Here is a 22,091-nt window from a genome sequence, read left to right on the forward strand (position 1 = left end):
GATAATTGCCAAATTTGTGTATGTGTGTGTGGTGGATCATTAGTAGTGGGGTGTAGTTAAACGAACCTGTGAAGAAGAAGGAAACGAGAAATATATTCAGCTGTATTCAATGTAAAAAAAAAAAAAAAAAAAAAAAAAGATTTTTCAAAAAAGAGAGCTTTTAACAGAGAATCCTTCTTGTGCTTGACTCAGCGTTCAATGCAGGCAATCTTAAACTTCAAGTCTTTGTGGTTGACCGTGAAATAACTGGAAAAGTGTCGCCAAGTAACCTGAAAGACCCTGTAACATGTGAATGACTCATTCCTTTGGTCTTTTACAGGCACAGCCATCGCAGCCTTCTATTTTCACATTTTTGCCTGTGGTGAAGAGATTACCAATTAAAAGCATTATAACTGAAGAGGAGAGATCTGGAGCTCTGACAGGAAATCCAGAAAAGGTACAGCAGCAGCTTCTTCTGCAACTGTCATTACCTGTAACATGATTGTTGCTTTCATTTATTTTTGTTTTTATTATTAAGCATTCGATTCTTTGCTAATTAACTGCATTCATCAAAAACTTCCTTAGTCATCCAAAATGTTAAAGATTGGGACTTTAAATCCACCCAGAATGTTAAAGAATGACGACAGCAAAGGAATATGATCACTTTCTGCCTATTTCTTCTCACAATGACATTTATCATTTTTATCAAACTGATGAGCCTTGACTTTTAAATGCAAATTACTTGTATAGACCTTTTTTACTGCAATCATTTTGACTTGTCCCACCAGGGAAAGCATGGATGCATATAGTTCAGTGTCTCTGCTTTAGGAGACACTTCATCATAATTCCACCTGTGCCTTTTCTAGTGTGACAAGTCAAAATGTCTGCAGTAAAAAAAAAAAGTCACTTGCGCGTGACTCTGCAGAGAACACTTAAGGGCAAACTAAGCAGATAGTCGGCTGTTGGCCAGTGTCACGCTGCTGGTGAGCGTCTGTGACCCCAGTTTTGGCTATGTATCCTGCATTGTCGGCACTAGTCTGACCCCTGTCATCGGCTTTTTCGTCAACTGAAATGGCTTTGAATCGGTGGCAGATTCAATCACTCAGGTCAACCTTAAAAGAGAAGAGCATAGACTTCCAAAGAATTGAGGACAGAGGACACCTCCACATAGCAGAGTGGCGGGCGAAAGTGTGCTGTGCCCATAACTCAGAGGTTGATGAATCAAAACCTTCCTCTGTTATGTCACCATTTTTCAAAGGGCACCAGTGGTTAGAGGAGCAGCTTTGGGACCCAGAGGCCTCTGCTTTGATCCTTTTTATGTCCATGGCTTAGATGCCTTCAGCAAGCATCTCAAAACTCCCCAAACTGCTCCCTGGGCGCCTTGCACAGCAGCCCACTGCTACAAGTGTGCTCACTTGGATGTGTTAAATGCAGAGGATATATATATGTTTGTTTGAGAGAAGAGTGTCATACTGTTAAAACAGATGACGTGGACCATCAACACCTCACTGCTGGTGAAAAAGGCTCAACAAAGCTGAAACAACTCATACACTGCCACAGAAAAATATGACATGCGAGTGACCCAGTGTATCGTCCCTAATTGAGACAACTCCCTGTCTGTAGAAAGAGCAGCCAAGAATTTACAATAAAGACTCATTACTCATTCCTTCAGTGAAATAATGCTCAAGAAGTGTGTGAAGGTTTCAGTCATCCAGGTCACAGTAAGGCATGGAAAGGCAAGAAAGAGTGGCAAAACGTATTCAAGAAACTTTCCAAGTCCGGTTGCCTTTCTTTAAGTTTTTTTGATAATGCCCTGGAAGAGAAACAAAAGTGATAGAAGTAGTAAATGACAAAGTTTTTCTTTTTCACAATGAAGCGATTTCTGGAATTAAAAAATGCCAACTCTCTATGACGTAGTGGTTCCAAGCTTCCAAACTTCCCAGCTTTTGAATGACGAATACAGACTACTGCCACCTGCTGGTGTGAAGAGATACTGTAGTGTTCAACTGCAACAACAGGCCATTGATGACACTGGTTCTGTGATGTTGTAACCATCAATAAGGATTGTGGACAACATAATGAGAAAAACGTCTCTGCATGATAGAAGGTGTCAAACCTAAAAGGTCTAAACCAGCAAATCTGATTCTGAAACGTGTAGCCCTCTTCAACTGACTCTATTTCAGAGTGATAAATCATGTCAAGTAAAGTTTCAGGACTGAAAGCTTTTTTTACTGGAGAAGAATGAATCCCGCTCTGGCTAAATTACTTTAGCAACACATCCTGCTCAAATGGTGGCTCAGACATCAGTATGGCTCATCTTCAAATCAAATGGATTCAGCAGGTGTAATCATTTCGTCATTTGTGAATCTGTCATTCGGTTTCAGTGATAGAGCACTCCTCTTACATCTCCATCAAACATTTAAACCGTACAGACTGACATGTTTTCATGGCATCCAATTATCTTCTCGCTTGACTTGTGAAAATATCATCATCAGGAATATATCGAGCGTATTCTTAAGCTACCAGAGGCATCGGATGAGATGTCCTCTGACTCTAAAGCTTCGCCTTTTCTTGAATGCATGGCATTTGGCTGTCAGAGAAGGGATTTTACCTAGGGGCCTAACTTTGTATAGGAAGAACTTTAACGCGTGCTGATTGACCCCCAGTGGCGTCGATCGGTGAAGTTCATCTAGCATCAACGTCACAGCAGCCCCACAGCTCCGGGTGCCTGGATTCAGCTTGTTGGCCGACTGCATGTAGACTTCAAAGGTCTCCTCAGTGGGGGGTGGCACCATTAGACTCTCAATATACCCCATTGCTATCACCTTAAGGAGTGGCAGCCTTCATGTTATTAACCGACAACATTTAACTACGCAGCTGCAGTCCTGTGAAGAAGCCCGGGCTTTAGAAGACACATCTTCTCATAATTACGAACAAAATTGGATTGTGCGTGTTTGAATGCTCTGTTGCTGTTTGAATCTGTGGCTCAATTATTTATTTTTTCTGCCACAAATTCATCTGAACTCCATTTGTACTCCCATACCATTTGTAGCTGTGTATAACCCCTATTGTTTATCTGACAATATTTTTGTATTTTTTTATTTTTTATCATTGGAAGCAATTTCATCCGTTTCAAAGGGATAATATGGTTTTGATGGCATTTCTTTCTTGTAAAAGAAAGTTGTTAACAAAAGTCTTACTTTAAAAGTTACTTTAAAAGTTTTATGCAAATAAAGTACTAGTGACCCATGAACTTATGAAGAATTATGCTTATTCATGCCTTACCATTTAAATAGCATTTAGTCTTGCAGCTGTTCAGGAAGTTTTGAGCATTTACATTTGTAACAATGATCATATTCAATCAATCATATTTTATATAATGATATGAAAACTGTATATAGCATATTAACCTCGATAGTTGTAACTTAAACACGTGAAAGACCCTCTCAAGAGCCAGTGTTTTGTTTCTGTTTTCTGTGCTTGGCTTCTGCACAGCATGGCGGACCACGTGGAAGAAAACCTGCTCCTAATGTACACTGTGGTGATCACCACCCGTCGCCACTTATGTCACAATGAGTGGCTACATTCAAAAAGCAGCACGTTGCATACACATCACACTGAGAGGTGTTAGGAAGAGGCCGTAGTTTAGTAGCTTACAGTCCATCTGAAGTTGGCCCGAACAACAGGAAGTGAATTACGGACACCCAAATTCACAAGAAACATTAGACAGCCTCACATCTATTCAGCATCCTTTTCTGTTATATTCTCTCTGTGTTTTACCTCCTTAAGATTACTGCTCCATTCAAATGGAAAACATCAGCTCGTGGTTATGACACAGGAAGTCATGCTTGCTGTTCAAGTGATAGCTCCCCTGGCCTTGATGAGTGCAGTATCTCTCCTGAATCCTTGAGTTTCTTTGCCTTTGTTTCTTGAACCACTCCGTAACTCATTTTTATTTTACTCTCTAGCTGTACTTTGAGTTGGCAACAAAACAAGAGTAGTTCCGTTGTGCTGGCGAGCAAACTCATGCTTTTTCCAAATTCCACAACAGTTCACGTTGTCGATCTTCAGGCCTTCTTTCACAACTTGCTGTGCATGTTTTGTGTGAGTCTGAATTCTGCAGTATGTGAAGGATGTGGATAAACATAACTGATGTCCTCCTGATGATATGCGGGAGTCCAGCCAGATTTATTCAACACTCTAACGCGTCACTGAATCAGTGTTTGCGAGTCTGTTCTTGGTTCTTTCAGTCCTACAATACATTGACCTGTTAATGTATTGATGCTCCCATGTGGTGCAGAGTCGTGACACATGGTACTTTTCTTTTTTGCTCTCTCGCACAGCTTCTTACTCTGCATACACACCCACATGTTGTCAGGTGGGAGCTTCTTAAACGTTTTTTAAGGAGAGCGAAAAAAATTGTCTTGACAGTAATCCAAAATATAGTTAACAGATGTTTGCAGCTTAGACTGAGTGGCAACTTGACGCATTTACATGTGATATATTAATATTACTTCCTGCTGTGAGACATCTTCTATATTCAGATGCCAATGGACATAATATAACGGATTACCTGTGAGACATTCGACAGCTCATTAATCCACCAGCGTGAATTGGAGCACCCGGCACACACACACACACACACACAAAAAAGACGTGCACTCTATTAAATTGGATAGTATACCCTCAAGTGCTCATTATCAATTTGCATTCTGAGTGGCCACCATTGATTCGACATACAGTATGATGCTCTGCAAGACAACATTAAGCTTGCCTGCCTAATTACCATCTTGTTTCAAATTAGAGGGTTTGTTCACTACCCCTACTCCACCTGTTATGCATTAGAAAGGGCCTTCGGCTGCACTAATTAGTGGAGGTGACAACACGTATTTTCTTTCCAAAAAATACCCAGTGCAATGTGTTTCTTCGGTTTCGTTGCAGGTACGCTTAGTCAAGCAATTGATTTAAATTCTATTCAGTTTTATCTATAACCATTCAGACTGTCTCAAGGTGCTTCACAGAACCCAGAGCCTGAAACCCAAGGGAAAGCTACCAGAATAAACTTGTCATGAACCGGTCTTACGCCACAACCATGCACTCATTTGAAGCAGAAAGTAAAAAGAGTGGGTTTGTGCCATTATGGTTATATTTTATAGACATAGTACTTACAATGATTGTGTTTACCGCAAGATGTAAAATCCAAAACATGTAAGTTAGCGTAGATGTGAAAAACATGCACCGACTCCCTGTGCATTTCTTTTTGCGTTCTAAATATAACTACTTTTGACACTCAGTATGTGATGTTGTTATTGACACAAGCTGCCATTTATGCTGAATGCGTTCCCAGAAATAAATGTAACTCTGGCAGTCTGTCGTGTCTTTGATTGCTGCTTATCTGCAGGAAGCCAAAAGAACGGCAGAGAGAGAATTTTTGATTGGTCCAGAAAACCGGGGGTGGCCATTATAGAATGGTGACACATGTATATTTGGAATCATAATTACCATCATTGTGGGAGTTCATGGCAGTAATGATGTATTACTTCAGCGTATATTGTCACTCCCATTAGTCAAGAGCGCTCCTTTAAATTCAGTTCATGCATTTACCATAAACCATATTCCACTCCCCTATAACAAAGTCTCCTGTAACATAATGCTCTGTTTTATTCTAGTTTATGGTTTGCTCTGTGTCAGTGAACATATTTAAGGTTTCAGGTGAAGTTATCTTAAAGCGTCTGTGTACAATTGTTTTCATCTTACAAAACCATGTCTTTCCACATAGTTCAAAGAGTGTGTGAGTCTCAGGTGGGAAGGCAACCTTATGTCTTAGAAGTTTACCTGGTTCTGACTTCTTTTCCCAATTGTGTTGTAGTGAGACAAAGGTGGTTAGTTAATTGCAGCCATAATTGTGTTCACAGGACACCATGAGGCCAAGGTTAGCAAAAAAACAAATATTGAGAATATGTACAAAGTGATGTTTTTGTCCATGTTGGGAAAATTTTTGTCTAATAGGTGTTATACGCCTATCAGGCATAACATTACAACCACCTTCCTAATATTGTGTCGGTCTCCCTTGTCCCTCCAAAACAAACAGTTGTGACTCATCACAGAATGGACATGGGCCTTCTGAGGGTGTCCTGTGGTGTCTGGAAACAGAATCCTGTTGGGGGGGGGGGCTTTGGGTCCTATGGGTTGAGGGGAGGGGCCTCTGTGGATCAGGCTTGTTCCAGTGTATCCCGCAGATACTTGATCAGTTTGGGATCTAGCGAATTTGGAGGCCAGGTCAACACCTTGAGCTGTTCTTAATGTTTTTTTAGTTGCCCCTAAGCCATTTATGTGTGTGTCGGTGTCAGACTGCATCCTGCTGGGGATGGCTGCTGCCATCAAGGAGTGTCATTGCTATGGGGTGGGGGTGCCTGGTCTGGTCTAGGTGGGTGGTACATGTCTGAGTAACATCCACACGAATGCCAGGTACAAAAGTTTCCCAGCAGAACATTGTATTGTCACAAGATGGTCAATGTTATTTACTTCTCCTGTTAGTGGTTTTAATGTTGTGGCTGATTGGATATATTATTATTATACGACATATTATCTAAAAACACTACAACATCGAGTTTGATTTCGTGGGGACTTTAAACAAGCTCAGACTATCATTTCAAATACTTAAGTTCAGGGCTGCAAATAAGGCATGCACTACACGATTGACAGCAGGACATGTGCGTGTACATGTGAATTATATATGTGTGTGGGGCATGTGGTGTGGTGAAACCAAGCACACCCCTTTACGCCGTGAGACTCACTGGAGTTCACCTCAAGGTTTTCCTCGGGTTTCACTTGCTCGGTTCCTTCTGAACATTTGCTTCCTTTTCTTCCGTCAGAACATAGCTGCGTCCCATGAGAGGACAACCAGAGAGACCATGTCGGACGGGGAGATTTTCAAAGTGGAGAAAGTCTTTATCAAAGACTCTGTCGAGGGAGGAGCAGGAAACTTAATCCCGCCACAGACAGATCCTCATGTAAGTACAACATGACTGCTCTCAAAGTCACGAGGAATCGACATCAAAAAACGTTGTCGTTAATTTATAGATACAGTGCAGTATGTGTAGAATTCTATATATGTGTGAATTGGAAGGTGGCTCAGTTTAAAATACTAAATTGTTAATTTGACGTTCATTATGTCATGCAATTAGATGAAAAATAACACACTTTTAACTATCCAGTGTGTATATTCACTGTTTTTTTTTTTTAAATGTAATAAGTTCAAATGCACAGTCTCAGTGTCTACGTCATAGCAAGTTTATTTAAAGTTTTACTTTTGCAGGCTGTCGGAATGTGGCTCCATCATATTTATTTTCCCAGATCAGCTGCAACTGAAGTTATTACAAATCTTAATTTGCAGGTCTGACATTTAGGTCAATCAGGCTTTAAAGACTTTGAGAAAGTTTATTTTCGGTAACTTCTGCCTGAGGTGTGAATTTTCAGATAAGACCGGGCAAAATTACAGAAAGAAATGTAAGCTTATTTTTGTTCTTTCAGCTGAATCCTTCAGGAGATCACGTGAGCCTCTCTCAAACCAAAGCGTCTCCTTCAGTCAGCGCTCAGTCTGAAAATACACCCAACCACGCATCCGCTGGGACGGCCTCTATGGAAACAGCTGTAGATAAACACAGGGGCATTTCCCAGCAGCAGTGTCACGATAGCTCTGGACATGCTGAGGTTAGCTTGGGTTGCTTTGCAAATAGAACGCCCGTGTCAGAAGACAGAACGGGACCCCTAAACTCAGCAGACCTGTGCCCCACCCCGGCCTCGTCCAGAGAGTCCATCCTCTCAGAGGGCTCGGAAAAAGAGATGAGCTGGTCTGCCGTGCCGCTTTCCTCTGTAACCTCTCCTGTCTCGTTCAGCCGCACTGTTTCACCCTGCTCATCTGTCCGCTCTGGGGTCTTCACCCCCACTGTTGTCCAGATAAAGAAGCACTTTCTCGCTCCTGGCTCTAGTCTGGTTCACCTCCCTCAAACCTGTTTCTCATCCTGCGAGAGTCTGTCCTGTTCTGTCTGCCCACAATCCCCTCCTCCCCGGCACCGGCCTCCTCTAACCAGACTCTCCCTCCTCACTGCCATCCTAAGAAAAGGCCGCCTTCCTGTCCTGTCCCATGCGCTAGAGAGACCTTACACCCCCTGCTGGCCTGTTAACCCTGTGACCCTGTCCTTCTGTAATGCCTGCTCAGCAGCGTCCAGTGTGGCCTCCATTCCCCTGGAGTTTTCCTCTCAATTTTCCTCATCAGCGTCTATAGATAGTCAAAGCCATGTTCACAGGGAACCTAACAGGTGCATCACGGCTCCTCCAGCAGCGCAGTCATGTGACCTCAGCAGAACATGCCCTCAGCCCTCAGCGATCAGATGCTCCGAGCAAATTCGCTCGAGCAGTGCACCCAGGTGGGAGCAGGTTATTTCACCTCCCCCAGCTAAGAGCGCCTCACTCCCTCGAGCACCGCTGCCTCTGCTTTGCTCAGATTTCAAATCTTTTTCTCCGCCAAAGCACGACGAATCAGGGTCTGCAGCTCCCAAAAAAATGTCACACACGTACACACCTGTGTCTCCAGAGCTGAAGCCCAGCAACACACACAACTTCCTCAAGGTCCACGCAGATAATAACCCTAAAAAACTCATCTCCTCGTCCTGTAAACTTATTAATGAGCCAAAGACTTCTGCGGCCCAGATATGCAGCCGCCAGCCAAGTTCAAATCTCTCAAGGCTGCACTCGCTTTCTCAGCAGCTGAGATCCCTCCCTGTCTGCCCTCCTCATCTTCAGCCTGTCGCACACAGCACAGACACAGCATCACCTCTGCGTCCATTACAAAACACCCCCGGAAGGTGTCGGTCAGCGATGAGCTGGCTCGACTCCAAAAGCCCCACGCCGTCACATGGTTTCCGCAAAGCCCACTGCCTGTCTCCTTCCCGCTACACACCCATTGCTTTCTCCGGATGGCCGTCGCCCACCAGCTCCCCCACACCTACGCCCTCTCCTGCTCCACCAATCAGAGACCTCACCCCGTCCCCTTCTCTCTCCTCGCGCTCCACACCCTCCCCAAGGCCGGGGAGTGGAATATCAGACTGCAGTGACAGGGAGGGTAAAAAAAGAAAGGTAGCGGCTACACTTGCCATTTGCATGACTGAGGACATTTTTTAATGTGTTCTCTCTGACGTATTAATGTCCGTGCAGTGTGGTTAAAAACAGATTTCACTCACTTGATATGAGCACGTCCATTGTGCAGAAATGTTGTTGGATTCCTATTTATCTGGTTATCTTTGCCATGACTCGTTGATGCTGTTATAGATTGACATTTCTAATGGCTGATGCATCTTGGCTGTCATGTGTTGAAAGCCAAAAGGAATCCAACATGCAGTTTATGCAGCAGGCTATGTGATGCCGTAGAAAGCATGGGTTTAGAAAGACAACGTTACGTAACACAGCACAAGATTCTGAGTATTAACCACCAGAAACTCAATTTATTCAAAGCAGTCAGGGAAATATAAGCTGATGTGGGATGCAGTCATCCAGTCTGAGCTGAACTTCTTGACATTTACAGCCCATCAAATGAGCCACGTGGGCAGTGATGTGAAGTGATGTGCTCTCCAGTGCTGTGAAAGCAGACTAACACGGTTCACTGTTACCTGTTTTGCATGATTAGACGTTGACAGGAGAGTTAGATAAAAGCATGCCTACAGACATGTAAAACACATACGATGAAATCTTGCGCAAAGTTTACCTTCGGGGAAATGCAGAAATTTGAATTGCAAATGTATTTATATTGATCGTCTGCTCTCCTCCCTCTGTAAAACTCTAGACACACAAGATTAAGTTAAGCTACAAATCGCTCGCTGCAATTCCCACGAACACCCTTCTGATGGATCAGCAAGTGAGTTCACTCATTTCCCTCTAATGCCATTCATTCATCTTGTTATCCTGTTAAATATCCAGTTATAGCATGAAGCCCTAAGGACTCTAACAAATGTTGCTCTGTGGAGAATTATGTAAGCAGCACAAAACTGGAATAAATTTATAAGCTGAAGAGTCTCCTCTAATCAGGATTTATAAGGAATTTAAAGCAAACTGCAAAAATGATGGAAATAAGTCACAGACAATTTTTAAGCCGTCTTAAAAGTCTAATCAGGCCCAAGGAGACAGGAAAACAAGACATCTCACTGTGTTATTCACAGAGCGGAAGAAGAAGAAAAATTGTCGAAGAGATGTTGAAATGAATAGTGTGCTGTCACTCAGGGGAAACAGGGTGGTCTTGGCGAGGAGCTCAGCGTGTTCCCTCTCTGCACCCACAGGTGATCGATGAGCAGGTCGAGAGAGAACACTGTGACACGCCGGATGGAGGCGTCACTGACACGCACGCCGAGGTATCGCTCGCACATCACTTAGAGGCTTTCATGGCACACTTCACACAACGTAAACATTAACATTTACTTCTACAGATGTGCTCACCGGCTCAACTTCGGCAACAGTCAGAGGAGCTCTATGCCGTCATTGATGAGATATTGGCCAATTCCATTTCAGCAGTGAGTTCAGTGCATTTTATCGGTTTATTATATATCTATAAAATTAAACACACACACACACACAAACGTTGATTTATTAGTCACATTTTTGGATCCTTTAACCACAAAATATGCATTCCCCGCAGAACTCCAAGTCATCGACTGCCAGTGCTGGTCTGCAGGTAAAGTGTGTTTCTTTCTGTGGTGGCTCCCGCCAAATTTCCCCGGGGGCGTTTTGATAAAAAGCGGATATATCTGTGGCCGAACCTAATGTAATAAAATCACCAAGAAATGCAAACTTAATCCAAGCCTTTGACAGTGTCATGCTGAAAATGTAAAAAGTGCCAAGTTTTTTTTGGCAGACAGTTACAGGTGTCAGATTTGAGCTGAAATGCATTTATGGCTAAAACTTTAAATCATCTAAGTTACATAAATGAAAAAAGAAACACCAAATGCAAAACTGAAGCAGATATTGGGCCTTGCATATCAGTGGTTGTGCTGTGTTCATTATTCAACAAATGAGAAAGCGTCTATCTTGTGTGTGTGTGTGTGTGTGTGTGTGTGTGTGTGTGTGTGTGAGAAAGTGCCATCCTTCATTAAGGTTCAAGAGTGCACTGATGAAAATCTGTGAATGTCAATCACTGATGAGAAAAATGCAGAAAAAGAAAAAAATATATATAAAATTTTAGACCGAGGAAACAATAAGCTTTATTAACATGGGAAAAATCTTGCGTTCACAAACGTTCACTATGTTCTCGGGGTCCATGGGTTTCTGTCCAGGTCTTCTTTTCAGTCATTTCTGGAAAAAAAAGTGACATTGCAAAAGTAACATTTTTGAAATAGTAAATGAGTCATTTTTCATGAGATTTATTTTTTCCATTTATCCCCAAAATGAGGTTTGTGTTGGTCTTTCTTCTTTTCAATTTCAGCAGAACAACTCGTCATTGCCAAAATCCTTGGGACGGGAAACAAAATATGTGAGTAGACACTGGGAGTTTATTTTGTCTGTTCAATTAAAAGCAGGATTAGCCTCACAGGACCAGTGTCGGCGTTAGAACAAATATCCAAACGTGGCTTGCAAGTTACAGCGATGATGACAGAGAAAGCTTGAGCTAGTTTGAGCAAGTGAGGGGGCACAGTGAATTAAGTGGGTCCCCTTGTGGAGGCTACAGTGTACACTGTAACTTTCAGACTATATTAGTCAAAAAGTCCCAGTTAGAATAAGTCATTTTTAAATCATATGAAGAAAACATTTTCTGTTTTACTTTTGTATATTCCACTGCATGAATTGAGATCTGGTCTTGGGAGGGAAAATAAAAACTGCTACAAAAAACTGTATTTACAGCAACTTCCACTGCAAATTCAGAGGCATTCAAGGAATAATTCAACATTATGGGAACCGTGGTTTATATTAGTGGCTTGTTTGAGTGACAAGGTAACATCAATAAAAGACTCAAGCGTTTAGCCTAGCTTAGGATAAAGCCTGGACACAGGCTTACCCATACTCATTCAATGTCCTAAAAAACACAGACCAGCTCCTTTAATGCTCACTAATGAAAATAAACTAAATATAGAGTACTTAGAAGTAGACATAGCATAAGATATCAATATCAGGTGTACTGTTATAGTCTTGTTGGGTTTTGACTGTCATGACTCCGCCACCATATTTGAACAAGATTCTGCCTTATAGTCGATTTTACTCTTAATTTACAAAATCAAGCGAAGCAGTAGTTCAGGCAGGCCACAAGGCCAAGCTCAGCTCTCACGTCCAGCTACAGCCGCTGATAGTTTATCTATAAGCCAGCCCACATCAGCTAATGGCTGAACTGTCAGCTGAGGCACACATTGGAAAATCTCAGTCAGGGGCACCTTACTTAAGATGCATTAGCCTGTCCGCCTTTCCTGTTTCACCCTCGAGCTGCTTTGCAACCCACCTCCACCCCAGCTCCTCCTCTTGTGCCAGTTTGACGTATTTGTGATTTCTGAAATGCATCCTGTGTTGAGCAAGACTTGAAACTAGCAATTGAGACCAGGCACTCATGAGGAAAATGGTTACTGGGGTAGGTAATAATTCATGTGAGAGGTACAGTCATTTCCTCCTACACTTTAAAATATGACTTCTGTTTGCAACCAGTGGAGTCGCCCCCTGCTGGTCATTAGAAAGAATTCAAATTTAAGGTACTTTAGATAAAACGTGAAATTAATTTTTACCTTAAGTCATCTGCATGAATTACCCTCTTGTTTGTGTTGGTTTGCATCAAACACCGACTATGTGCATGAGTGTGTACTGCTTGTTTGGCTCATGAAGCATCTCAGAGCTCATTACGGGCTGTTCCCATCTGACTTATCCCCCACTTCCTCTGCTCTCTGTAACTTCACACAGTACATCACTAAATCCTTGGGCTGCGTTCTAATTTTAGTCAAAGCTAAACCATTTCAAACTCGTGGTTGAGTCTTTTAATCAAATCTTCAAATGCGATGGAGCTGACTCCAACGTTCACCCTGCCTCTCGTCTGACCACGCAGTAACGCATTGACAAACACTTGAGAAAATTGCAATTTGTGCTTTCAAGGGGCTGTTATGTGTTACTATTTCACATCAACCAACAATTTATCCCTCCACACAGGATCCCATTATGTTACTGACATCTCAAATTATATTCTGACTCCGGCTCCATTCCCAACACTCAGACATGAGACTCAATTTTCTTGTTGATTCTGAAAGTGCATTTACAGAAGTGTCCCAAAACGCTGAATTACTCTTTCTGAGTTACTTCTTATGCAAACTGAAAAGACTGCATGGCAGAATTGTCTGTTGTAATTGTCATTTTCTCCTTTTGTAACACAAATATTTGCACAGTTACAGTTTGTCACACTGTGTTGTTTCTGTTGTGTTCTCTTGTGGATACCTCACACGAATCCATCAACAGTAGCTGATGTTCATGCACATCTGATATAACAAAACTCACCTCTTTGCACACTCTCATTTTCCAGACCCGTCTTCATGGTGGTAAATATCACTTGGCAGACATTACGAATAATTCATCGAATTTCAACTCAGACGTTTCATACTTTTCCCACCTTCACATAAAACCAGCAGTTACTGAAATACTTCCTTTTATCAGTTTTATGAGAGGCATACATTTCTACGTTGATGTTTATTCATTTATTTATTTATTTTTTATCCCACCTTGTTTATTCAGGCATCTGTATGCACCTTGCACCCTTCTGCTGGTGTGGAAAGAAAGCTGATGAATTCTAAAAAGGTGCACATTTTAATTTATCATTTGATCATGCTTTTTGTCCTTTTTGTGTAAAAAGTCTAGCTATTTAAAGTGTCTTGGAAAGCGTCTCCAGAGAATTAACTCCTCTCTGCTATTAAACTCTCTTCCTGCCTAGACGAAACCAGGGGTCATTCGCCCGATGACGGCCAGTCCAAGACTGACAGTGGGGGAGGAAGACGAATTTGGTGCAAACCCCTTCAAGAAGACAGTCGTCAAGCAGCCATTACCTGACAACAAGAAGGTAGGGTGTTTCCTAAATTTTTGCTGAAACGAAATGAAATGAATCAAGAACATGTAGCTGTGCAGATCATCTAGTCAAACATCTTTTATACTGGTTTTGGTTAAAAGTGTGTTAATTGTAAAGAAGCAGCTAGCAATTTTTGTTCTCTCTACTCCTCATGTTTGATTTTTCACTCCAGTGCGCATCTCGTCAGACAGCATTGTTGAATTCTCAGAGAGAAATTATTTCTTTTTTCTTCCCAAGCCGCTGAGCTTCTGGCTTGTTTTCCGCTCCCTCTTCTCGCCAAACGACCGCCACTCTTGACATTATTCCAGAAACACAAGAAGCAGTATTTTTGGCAGAGTATTATAGGCTTTAAATAGATTTTTAAAGAAACATTTAAAAAATAAATAAATAAATAAGTAGTTCTACAACAACATAAGACAACATGTTGGCATTTGAGCCCTCTTTAGTGAATCCACGCAATTACATAGCAACCTTCAAGCTTCCGGCTGACGAGGGGTTTGGAAAGCTATCAGGAGAACAGATGAGTGTGTAGCAATTCATCATTCAAAGCTGTGTCATAAGCAGCAATAACACACGGCAAAATATGCACATTTAACCGTCAGAGTAACATACACATCCAGGTGGTGTAAAGCAACAGATACGGAATTTACGTAAGCTTCCCTGAGCTTATAGTGAAATGTATGTCAGTGTATTGGGGTTATTTACTGTGTTTGCACTACATACCACATACAACCTTTGCTATTGTGCCATGCAGCTCCTTTCCTCACATGTCGACAGAGGGCTGGAAAATACACCATTTGCATCACCAGCAATACTAAATCACCGACAGATAATCACTGGAAGCTGTTAAAGTCAAAACAATCCACACGGTCAAGGTCCTTGTGCAATACCGCGGAAGAATCTAAACCTTTACATACGCCTCATTACATGCGAGCAGGCTGTCTGCTTATCAAGATAAACATTTCAATACATTCAAGGAAGTCATGAGACATAAACACTTAACCATGCCAGTGAATGCTTGCTTTCAGCAAACAGGTTTTTAAGATGTCACTGGTCTTGACATATTTGAAACTAATGCAGTTTTCCATGTGTGAAAGGCAGGCTTTGACCTCTACATAGGCCAACAGCAGCACCGTTAATGACAAAGAAAAGGTAGTTTATTGTGGGATTTTCAGGTCTGTAATAGTTTTTTTCTAATGGGGAACAATATAACACGCGGACTGTTTGCTACCCATGTGGAGCATGACATTTATATTCAGCGTGAGATGCAATCCGCTGCTCAGCGCGGCTCAGCCAGCTGAGCGTCGGTTACACAGCTGCTGTGCAATTGCGAATGTGTGATTCTTTACATAACACAGCAGGTTAACCTTAATTAATGTGAGCTCATGTTAATTAGATTCAGTGTACATGCTGCCACTGAAGCTGTTGGATTTACAAATGCACAAAGCTGCAGATGAAGAAAGGATAGAAGAAAATCTGTGCACACTTGTTGCACGCATGCATTTTTAAAATTTACTGTGATCGTTTGAGGAATTGTTCCACATTTTAGTTAATGGAGATTAGAAACAGAGGGAGGAAGCTAGTCAGGATTTATTAATAAATAAATAAATAAAATTGTACCAACTTAACTCAAGTGTAAACCTGAATCACCTACACCCAGTCAAGAAGTAGTGTAGCACATAACATCCATAACAAGTTGTTCTTTCAAAGTGCTCCGATGGGTTAGGTTTGCGCTATTACAAAAATAGAGACACTGCTGTCTGCCTCCTTGTCTTTTATGAATGGAATGTGTCTTCACACAAAAGGAGGAGAAACTCATCGCTCTCACTGGCTGGCCTCAAGCGGATGGGTCCCTGGGTTCCCCTCAAATGAGCTGGATTCTGATCAAGGTTTCTCCCAGTTAAAAGGAAGTTTTTCCTTGCCAGCGTTGCCTTGGTGTTTGCTCTGGGGGGTTCTGGGTCTGGGCTCTGCAAAGCGTTGTGACACAAATTGGATTGCTATTGATACTGTATAAATAAAATTGAATTGAGCGTTCTATTTTATTTTCTTGCCAGTTAACTGTGACTCTTTATAGCAACCAAAATATTTTTACAAAAGCCCACAACATTGCCAGCATTGTGTGACGACAGAAAATGGATATAAACAAGTGACACAAGCCTAAGATCCCAGAAGTGTTTCTTTTGAGGATCAGTTAAACATAAACAGTGGCTTTCGGCAATGCATCTGCAGGATATGTCAACTAAAGACATTTAAAAACCATAAATCAAATACAAAGAACTAGGATACCATTTGTTTAATGTTGAGAAATTAAGTTTCCCTTCTCACAGCTGCCAGGTCTTACATCAGACCTGACAGCTGTTAGGCTTAGAAGTCCTCCCCAGGCAAAGACATACCTGTGCCATCCCCCTAGTCCAAACTAGCACAATCTGTCATGGTTGTTAAAAGGGGGGCCCTAGGGGTTGTGGATTATTTTTGATGCACTATATGTCCTTCCAAGGTGTAAAGGGGTTTATACTTGCCTTTGTTATTATTGTTTTCAAAGAGTCCCAATCAATTGCTTGTCCTGAAGATGCGCCCATGCTCATGCGTATTTGATAGTGTTCATTTAATTCACGAGAATGCAAATTGCATGTATAGGTGGACCTACACATAATCAGAACATACAGTTGCAATCAAAAATACTCAGCCCCTAAAATGTGCAAACTAGAAGCTGTTTGCAATGAACAAATCAAAGAAGAACAATTTAAATAGCTCCACACAACTAATATAACAAGTGGTTTCTCCAAATTCAACACAAAATGCCACTTTTAATGACTACTCCAGTTTCAAAATTATTCAGCTCCCTGAATAGAATTCCTCATGAGAGCACACTTCTGCAAATCAGGTGTGGCCTCAAGCACAACCAATCAAGGGATTCATTAGTTGCATCAGGTGTGCTTGAGATAGAACACCTCAAATACCTGGACATTTGACATTTGACTTTTGATTGCATGTTAAGACACATGGCCAAGTCAAGAGATTTGTCCAAAAAGGCCAGAGAAGAGATAACTGACTTGCACAAGCAAGGAAAAGGATCCAAAGAGCTAGCAAAGACACTGGCTGTTCCTAGAGATAAGGCTGGAATCCTTAGATTCCTGAGGAGGCAGGAGGCCCTCGAATGACTGCAAAGAACATGGAGCAAGACTTGGTGACAGCAGACACTGAGGTTTCAGGTTCCACAGTAAGGCACATACTTAACGCTGAAGGGCTTTATGCCCAAACTCCAATACATACTACTGACCCAAAAGAACGAGAAAAGTCGGCTCCAAATTGCTCAAAACTATATAAATAAGCCAAAGAGGTTTTGGGATTCTGTTCTGTGGAACGATGAAGCAAAACTAGAACTTTTTGGGCCAATGGATGGGCGGTATGTCTGGAGGAGGAAGAATGAAGCATACGCTGAAAACAACACCCTGCAGTGATGCTCAGGGGCTGCTTTGCTTCCTCTGAAACTGGAAACCTGCAGCGTGTGGAGGGCAAGATGGATTCGATGAAGTATCCTGGGAGAAAATGTCGTCTGTAAGGAAGCTGGAGCTTGGGCGTCATTGGACCTTCCAACAGGACAATGATCCTAAACGTTCCTCAAAGTCCACCAAGGTTTCAGAATAAGCACTGGAAGATACTTCAGTGGCCATCCCGGTCACCTGACTTGAACCCCACTGAAAATCTCTGGTGGGATTTGAAAAAGGTGGTTGCAGCACACAACACCAAGAATATTAGTGAACTGGAGGCCTTGAGGAGTGGGCTAAGATTCCCCACTAACGCTGCCAGACACTGGTGTCACATTCGCAGAGGGTCATAACAGTAAAAGGGTTCTCTTCTAAGTACTAAAGATGCTTGTCATGAAGGGGTCGAATAATTTTGAGACTGCAGTAGTGATTAAAAGAGGCATTTTGTGTTGAATTTGGAGAAACCACATGTAACATTAGTTGTGTGGCACTATTTAAATTGTTCTTGTTTGATTTTTTTTGCAAACAGCTGCTAGTTTGCACATTTTGCCAATAAATCTAATTTGCAAAACAATTTTGATTGCAACCAAACATGTGCCATAGTCTTGGGGACAAGCCGCTCAAAAAGTGCTGCAGATCCTCGATAACAAATTTTTCTATATATCAAAGTCAAGTTGAGCATCCAGTTTTTTCTTGCTACAGTGAAGCATCATCTAGTCATATGGATTTGTGTCACCAATTTATCTTTAAACAGGCGACAAGCTCTTGAGGGTCACTTCAGTGGTGACTCGCCTACATTGCAGCTAGCCAAACATGGCATGAGAGCTCTTCATGAACAACTTTCCATTCCAGCACAAATTTGTAGAACAGGGGATGTTGTGTACTTGATATGTACCCTCTGATGAGTTAATCAACTGTATTGTTTTGTCCATAACCTCTTCAGCACCCTTTTGTGAATGTGACACAGTGACGTGCATTCATTCATTTTACGAGTGACATTCTTAATTCTGATCCCGGTGGACTTTTTTATTTTTTTTGCCAACCATGGTGGGAACACCAACTGTGACGATTAGACTGACTTTTTCAAATGACAAGCCATGCTTTTTGAATAACTCCTCATGTTTTTCAAAGGTAATGTCACTAGTGGTATTATTATCTTTCAGCAGAACCATAGCCAACAGTTCTTCTTTGACACTTTCCTTATCAAAATATCAAAAATGAGCAAAGGGGAAATGTCAGTGGACTCGTATAAAGCCACTGATGTGGCTTCCCTGTGGCTTCCCTGACCCCTTCACGTTCAAGGCGTTGGAGGCCGTCTTCCAAGACGTGCACACAGCAGGTGATACTTAAAGCAGACAAAGGTGTATGCATAATGTCTTGCACATAGATCTGTTGGCGACAAATTCTCCCGCCACAGTGACCTCAACAGAGATAAATGCTTTGTTATGGTTGAAGACTGAAGAGATGCACTTGCTGCTCTTTCTTGTTCAGTGTATTTAATTATTCCAACGGCATAGGAATACCGAGCTTTCAAGATGGCTTTTCTGCAATGGAACCCTGACTCTTTGCTGCACAGACTCTATGAGCAACAATCATTTAATTGCAAATGAGACATACAAGTTTAGATTCACGGAAAGTTGGCATTATTAATGTCTACGTATCAGTCGAAAGCTTTCAGTCAAGCTTCCCCATCCAATTTTACGCTTTGGGCTCGCAGAGAAGTTCAGTTTTCACTTCCTGTTCCCTGCAGATATTTTCCACGAGTAAGGATACAGCATAACGGCGTCATCCCGAGAATGTACACCCTGCCAATCAGAACTCCATTCAGCAATTATGTTTGCAAAATTTTAGCCATCTCTGCTCAGCGGTGGCGGCTCCTGTCAAATCTGACCCATTCAATGAAGAGGTTAACTGTGGCCCGAACTAACTTGGGTAATTGTTTTTTTGCTGTTCAACTCGTGTTGCAATACCACCAGTAAACTCTAGATGGCAACAAAACGCAAAGATGTCTCCTACAAACTACACGGTTTTTGCGGATGGCTAGATGACATTGCTAATGTCTGCAATGAGTTTGGCTCAAGAATTAATTGACGTTCCACAGTGATCTTTAACAGATGGCTTAGCATTTGTCAACTGGGTACATCTGGATGTAAAAGAAAATACTTTAATAGTGATAAAAAAAAAAAAAAATGGACTCCTCACAACCATCTATTTCATGTACTTTTCATTTTATGTGTAGAATACACTCACTGAAACATTAACAATTCAACCAATGCACTAATTATACAAGTGCAATCACATCTCATCATTTAAACTGTCTTTCTTTCAAATGAGCAAAATGGTGAAATTAATAAATAATTAAAAAAGAAATCATTAAGAAATAAAAAGACACACAGTAATAACAATACCTTTTTATGCCTTGTGAGTTCGAAGACAGTGCATCAGAAGGTTTGCAGACCAGCAACTAATCATTATCAGCAGAAATCACAACCTTGTTCTAAGAAGCCATGGAAGAAACGTCTAATGAGTAAAGTCTAAAAAGACACTTATTTCTCCTTTCACTGCAACTGCTTCTTTCCTGGTCTGATTTCCTTTTCAATTTGCACTAGCGTCCCAAGCCTCAGTTGGACATAGTATATTTCATATGTGACTCGTATGTGTCTTATGAGTTCCGTGAGCTGATTCATTACTCTTCCTAAAATTTAACTGGGGCACATTTTGAGTGCAGAATGTGAGAATAAAATGTCGCATAAAATGCTCTAAATTTTCTATTTGTTTTTGCTTTCCACTCAACACCTTTTAGTCACTTGAAACAAGGAAACAAGGACGACGTCCACATATGCAGCTTTAAATCATTATCATCATAAGAGCAGAGTGAAAGCACAAAAGATGTGATTGCCAGTGTGTTGTAATTATAGAGAAAAAAAATGTGCGGCTGTGAGCATTATTTGAGGAGATATGTGTTGGAAATGGCAATGAAAAGCAGATGTGATGGTCAAAAGGCCAGTCACTTAATTTGGGACAGAGAAAAAGCAAAAGCTTCTTCCGGCCTTGCTCTTATGAATGTAACACACATTTTAATTAGGAAACTAGACTTGGCGCTTCATGGCTGTTTCTGTCCTTATCTGTCTAAACTTATACGCTATGTGTAGTGAAGACTTTCAGGTATTTTTAAAGTTATTAGCTAAACCTTTTGGTAAGGTCATCCTGTCAGGTGCTGTGCGGTTCCAGTGAGTCATTTCCACTTAGAAAAAAATGCTGTCTTCTCTTAACCTTTTCATTAAAAGATAAATTGGATAATTGCCAGACGAGAGAGGGAGAAAGTTATGGTTAAAAAATCTGGTTTCACGAGGCACGGTGGCCCTTGACAACGAAGCTCCAGGTGGAGGCTTGAGCCACATTTGAAGAAATCCCGTGAATTGGGACAAAAAAAACATTATGTTTTCAGGTTGTCTGTTGTTATCCTTCATCCTTGGCTGCAAAAACACATTAAAGGCACTCTGCCACTCACCACATTTGTTTGTTTCTTTTGACTTTGCAGAGCAGTCAGCAATAGGGGCTGAAAAAAAATAACAGAAGTACGCACAAAGGTGGTATATAATTGCATTGATGTTTTCCACTATTAAAACATTACCAGAACATGGTGGTGGTCTGCAACCAATATATTCCTCAAACAACACCAGAAAAGACACACAGTGACTGTTTTGATATTGTGCATCCATTTTCCACTACTTCATTTGTCCTGTTTAATAATTGCTGTATTTATGTTGGTAGTATTCTCCACTGTAAGTAGTTATTGAATATAATTTTAAGTAAAGCTATGCAGCTATACACGGTACCAGTCAAAAGTTTGTCTTTGTTTTTATTATTTTCTATTTTGCAGGTTTTTGTAGAAATCAATGAAGGAACACGTTCAGAATTATGTAGAAAACAGGAATATGTTTCAGATCCCTGCACACTCTTGGTGTTCTCTCAATCAGTAGTCACCTGCAGTGGTTTTTAACAGGTGTTAAACCTTGTCGAGAGTGAATTTGTGGAATTTCTTGCCTTCCTGATGTGTTTTCACCCTTTCCATCACGTTGTGCAGGAGTAGGTTTGGTACACAGATCTCTACAGTTAATAGACACTGATGCATGATGTTGATGTAATACACAGAATGGTTGCACAGCATGTAGTGATGGACAGGTGGAGGTGATGCAATGAAATGCAGCAACAGACTACTAGATGCATCAGCAACTTTTTAGCACTTGTAAATACAAAATAAAGTAAAAAATTGTTATGTAAACCGGAAAACTGCACAGGACATGGAAGACCGTGAAATCCTTGCTGCTCGAATACAGATAGGTCAAAGGTGATGGCTTTGACGGGCATGGCAGAGGAACACGGCAGGGTTTGATCAAGCTTATTGAAGTGGATGCCAGCAGCTTGTTCTGGTGTGTGGTTTGCACTAACACCGACCAGCGACATCTAATGTAGCAGTAAGTCACGGAGTCATTGGACACACAATAATGACCCTAATAAAGATCATTTACACATTTACAGAAAATGAGGAG

At 41.4% G+C, this 22,091-nt stretch overlaps 1 protein-coding gene across 1 annotated transcript in view; it reads left to right on the top strand.

The window, feature by feature from the left end:
- Window positions 1–229: 229 nt before the first annotated feature.
- Window positions 230–22,091, top strand: part of mlip (muscular LMNA-interacting protein) — a 30,020-nt gene continuing 8,158 nt past the window's right edge. Inside the window, exons 1-10 of the mRNA XM_084561124.1 lie at window positions 230–436; window positions 6,855–6,992; window positions 7,513–9,117; window positions 9,821–9,892; window positions 10,311–10,382; window positions 10,458–10,541; window positions 10,667–10,702; window positions 11,450–11,497; window positions 13,723–13,785; window positions 13,919–14,044. Of these exons, the coding sequence (XP_084417250.1) occupies window positions 293–436; window positions 6,855–6,992; window positions 7,513–9,117; window positions 9,821–9,892; window positions 10,311–10,382; window positions 10,458–10,541; window positions 10,667–10,702; window positions 11,450–11,497; window positions 13,723–13,785; window positions 13,919–14,044 (2,388 nt within the window). The 5' untranslated portion in view covers window positions 230–292. The remainder of the gene's footprint in view (window positions 437–6,854; window positions 6,993–7,512; window positions 9,118–9,820; window positions 9,893–10,310; window positions 10,383–10,457; window positions 10,542–10,666; window positions 10,703–11,449; window positions 11,498–13,722; window positions 13,786–13,918; window positions 14,045–22,091) is intronic.

The sequence above is a fragment of the Chelon labrosus genome (genome assembly GCF_963514085.1).
Source record: "Chelon labrosus genome assembly, chromosome: 15".
Classification (NCBI taxonomy): domain Eukaryota; kingdom Metazoa; phylum Chordata; class Actinopteri; order Mugiliformes; family Mugilidae; genus Chelon; species Chelon labrosus.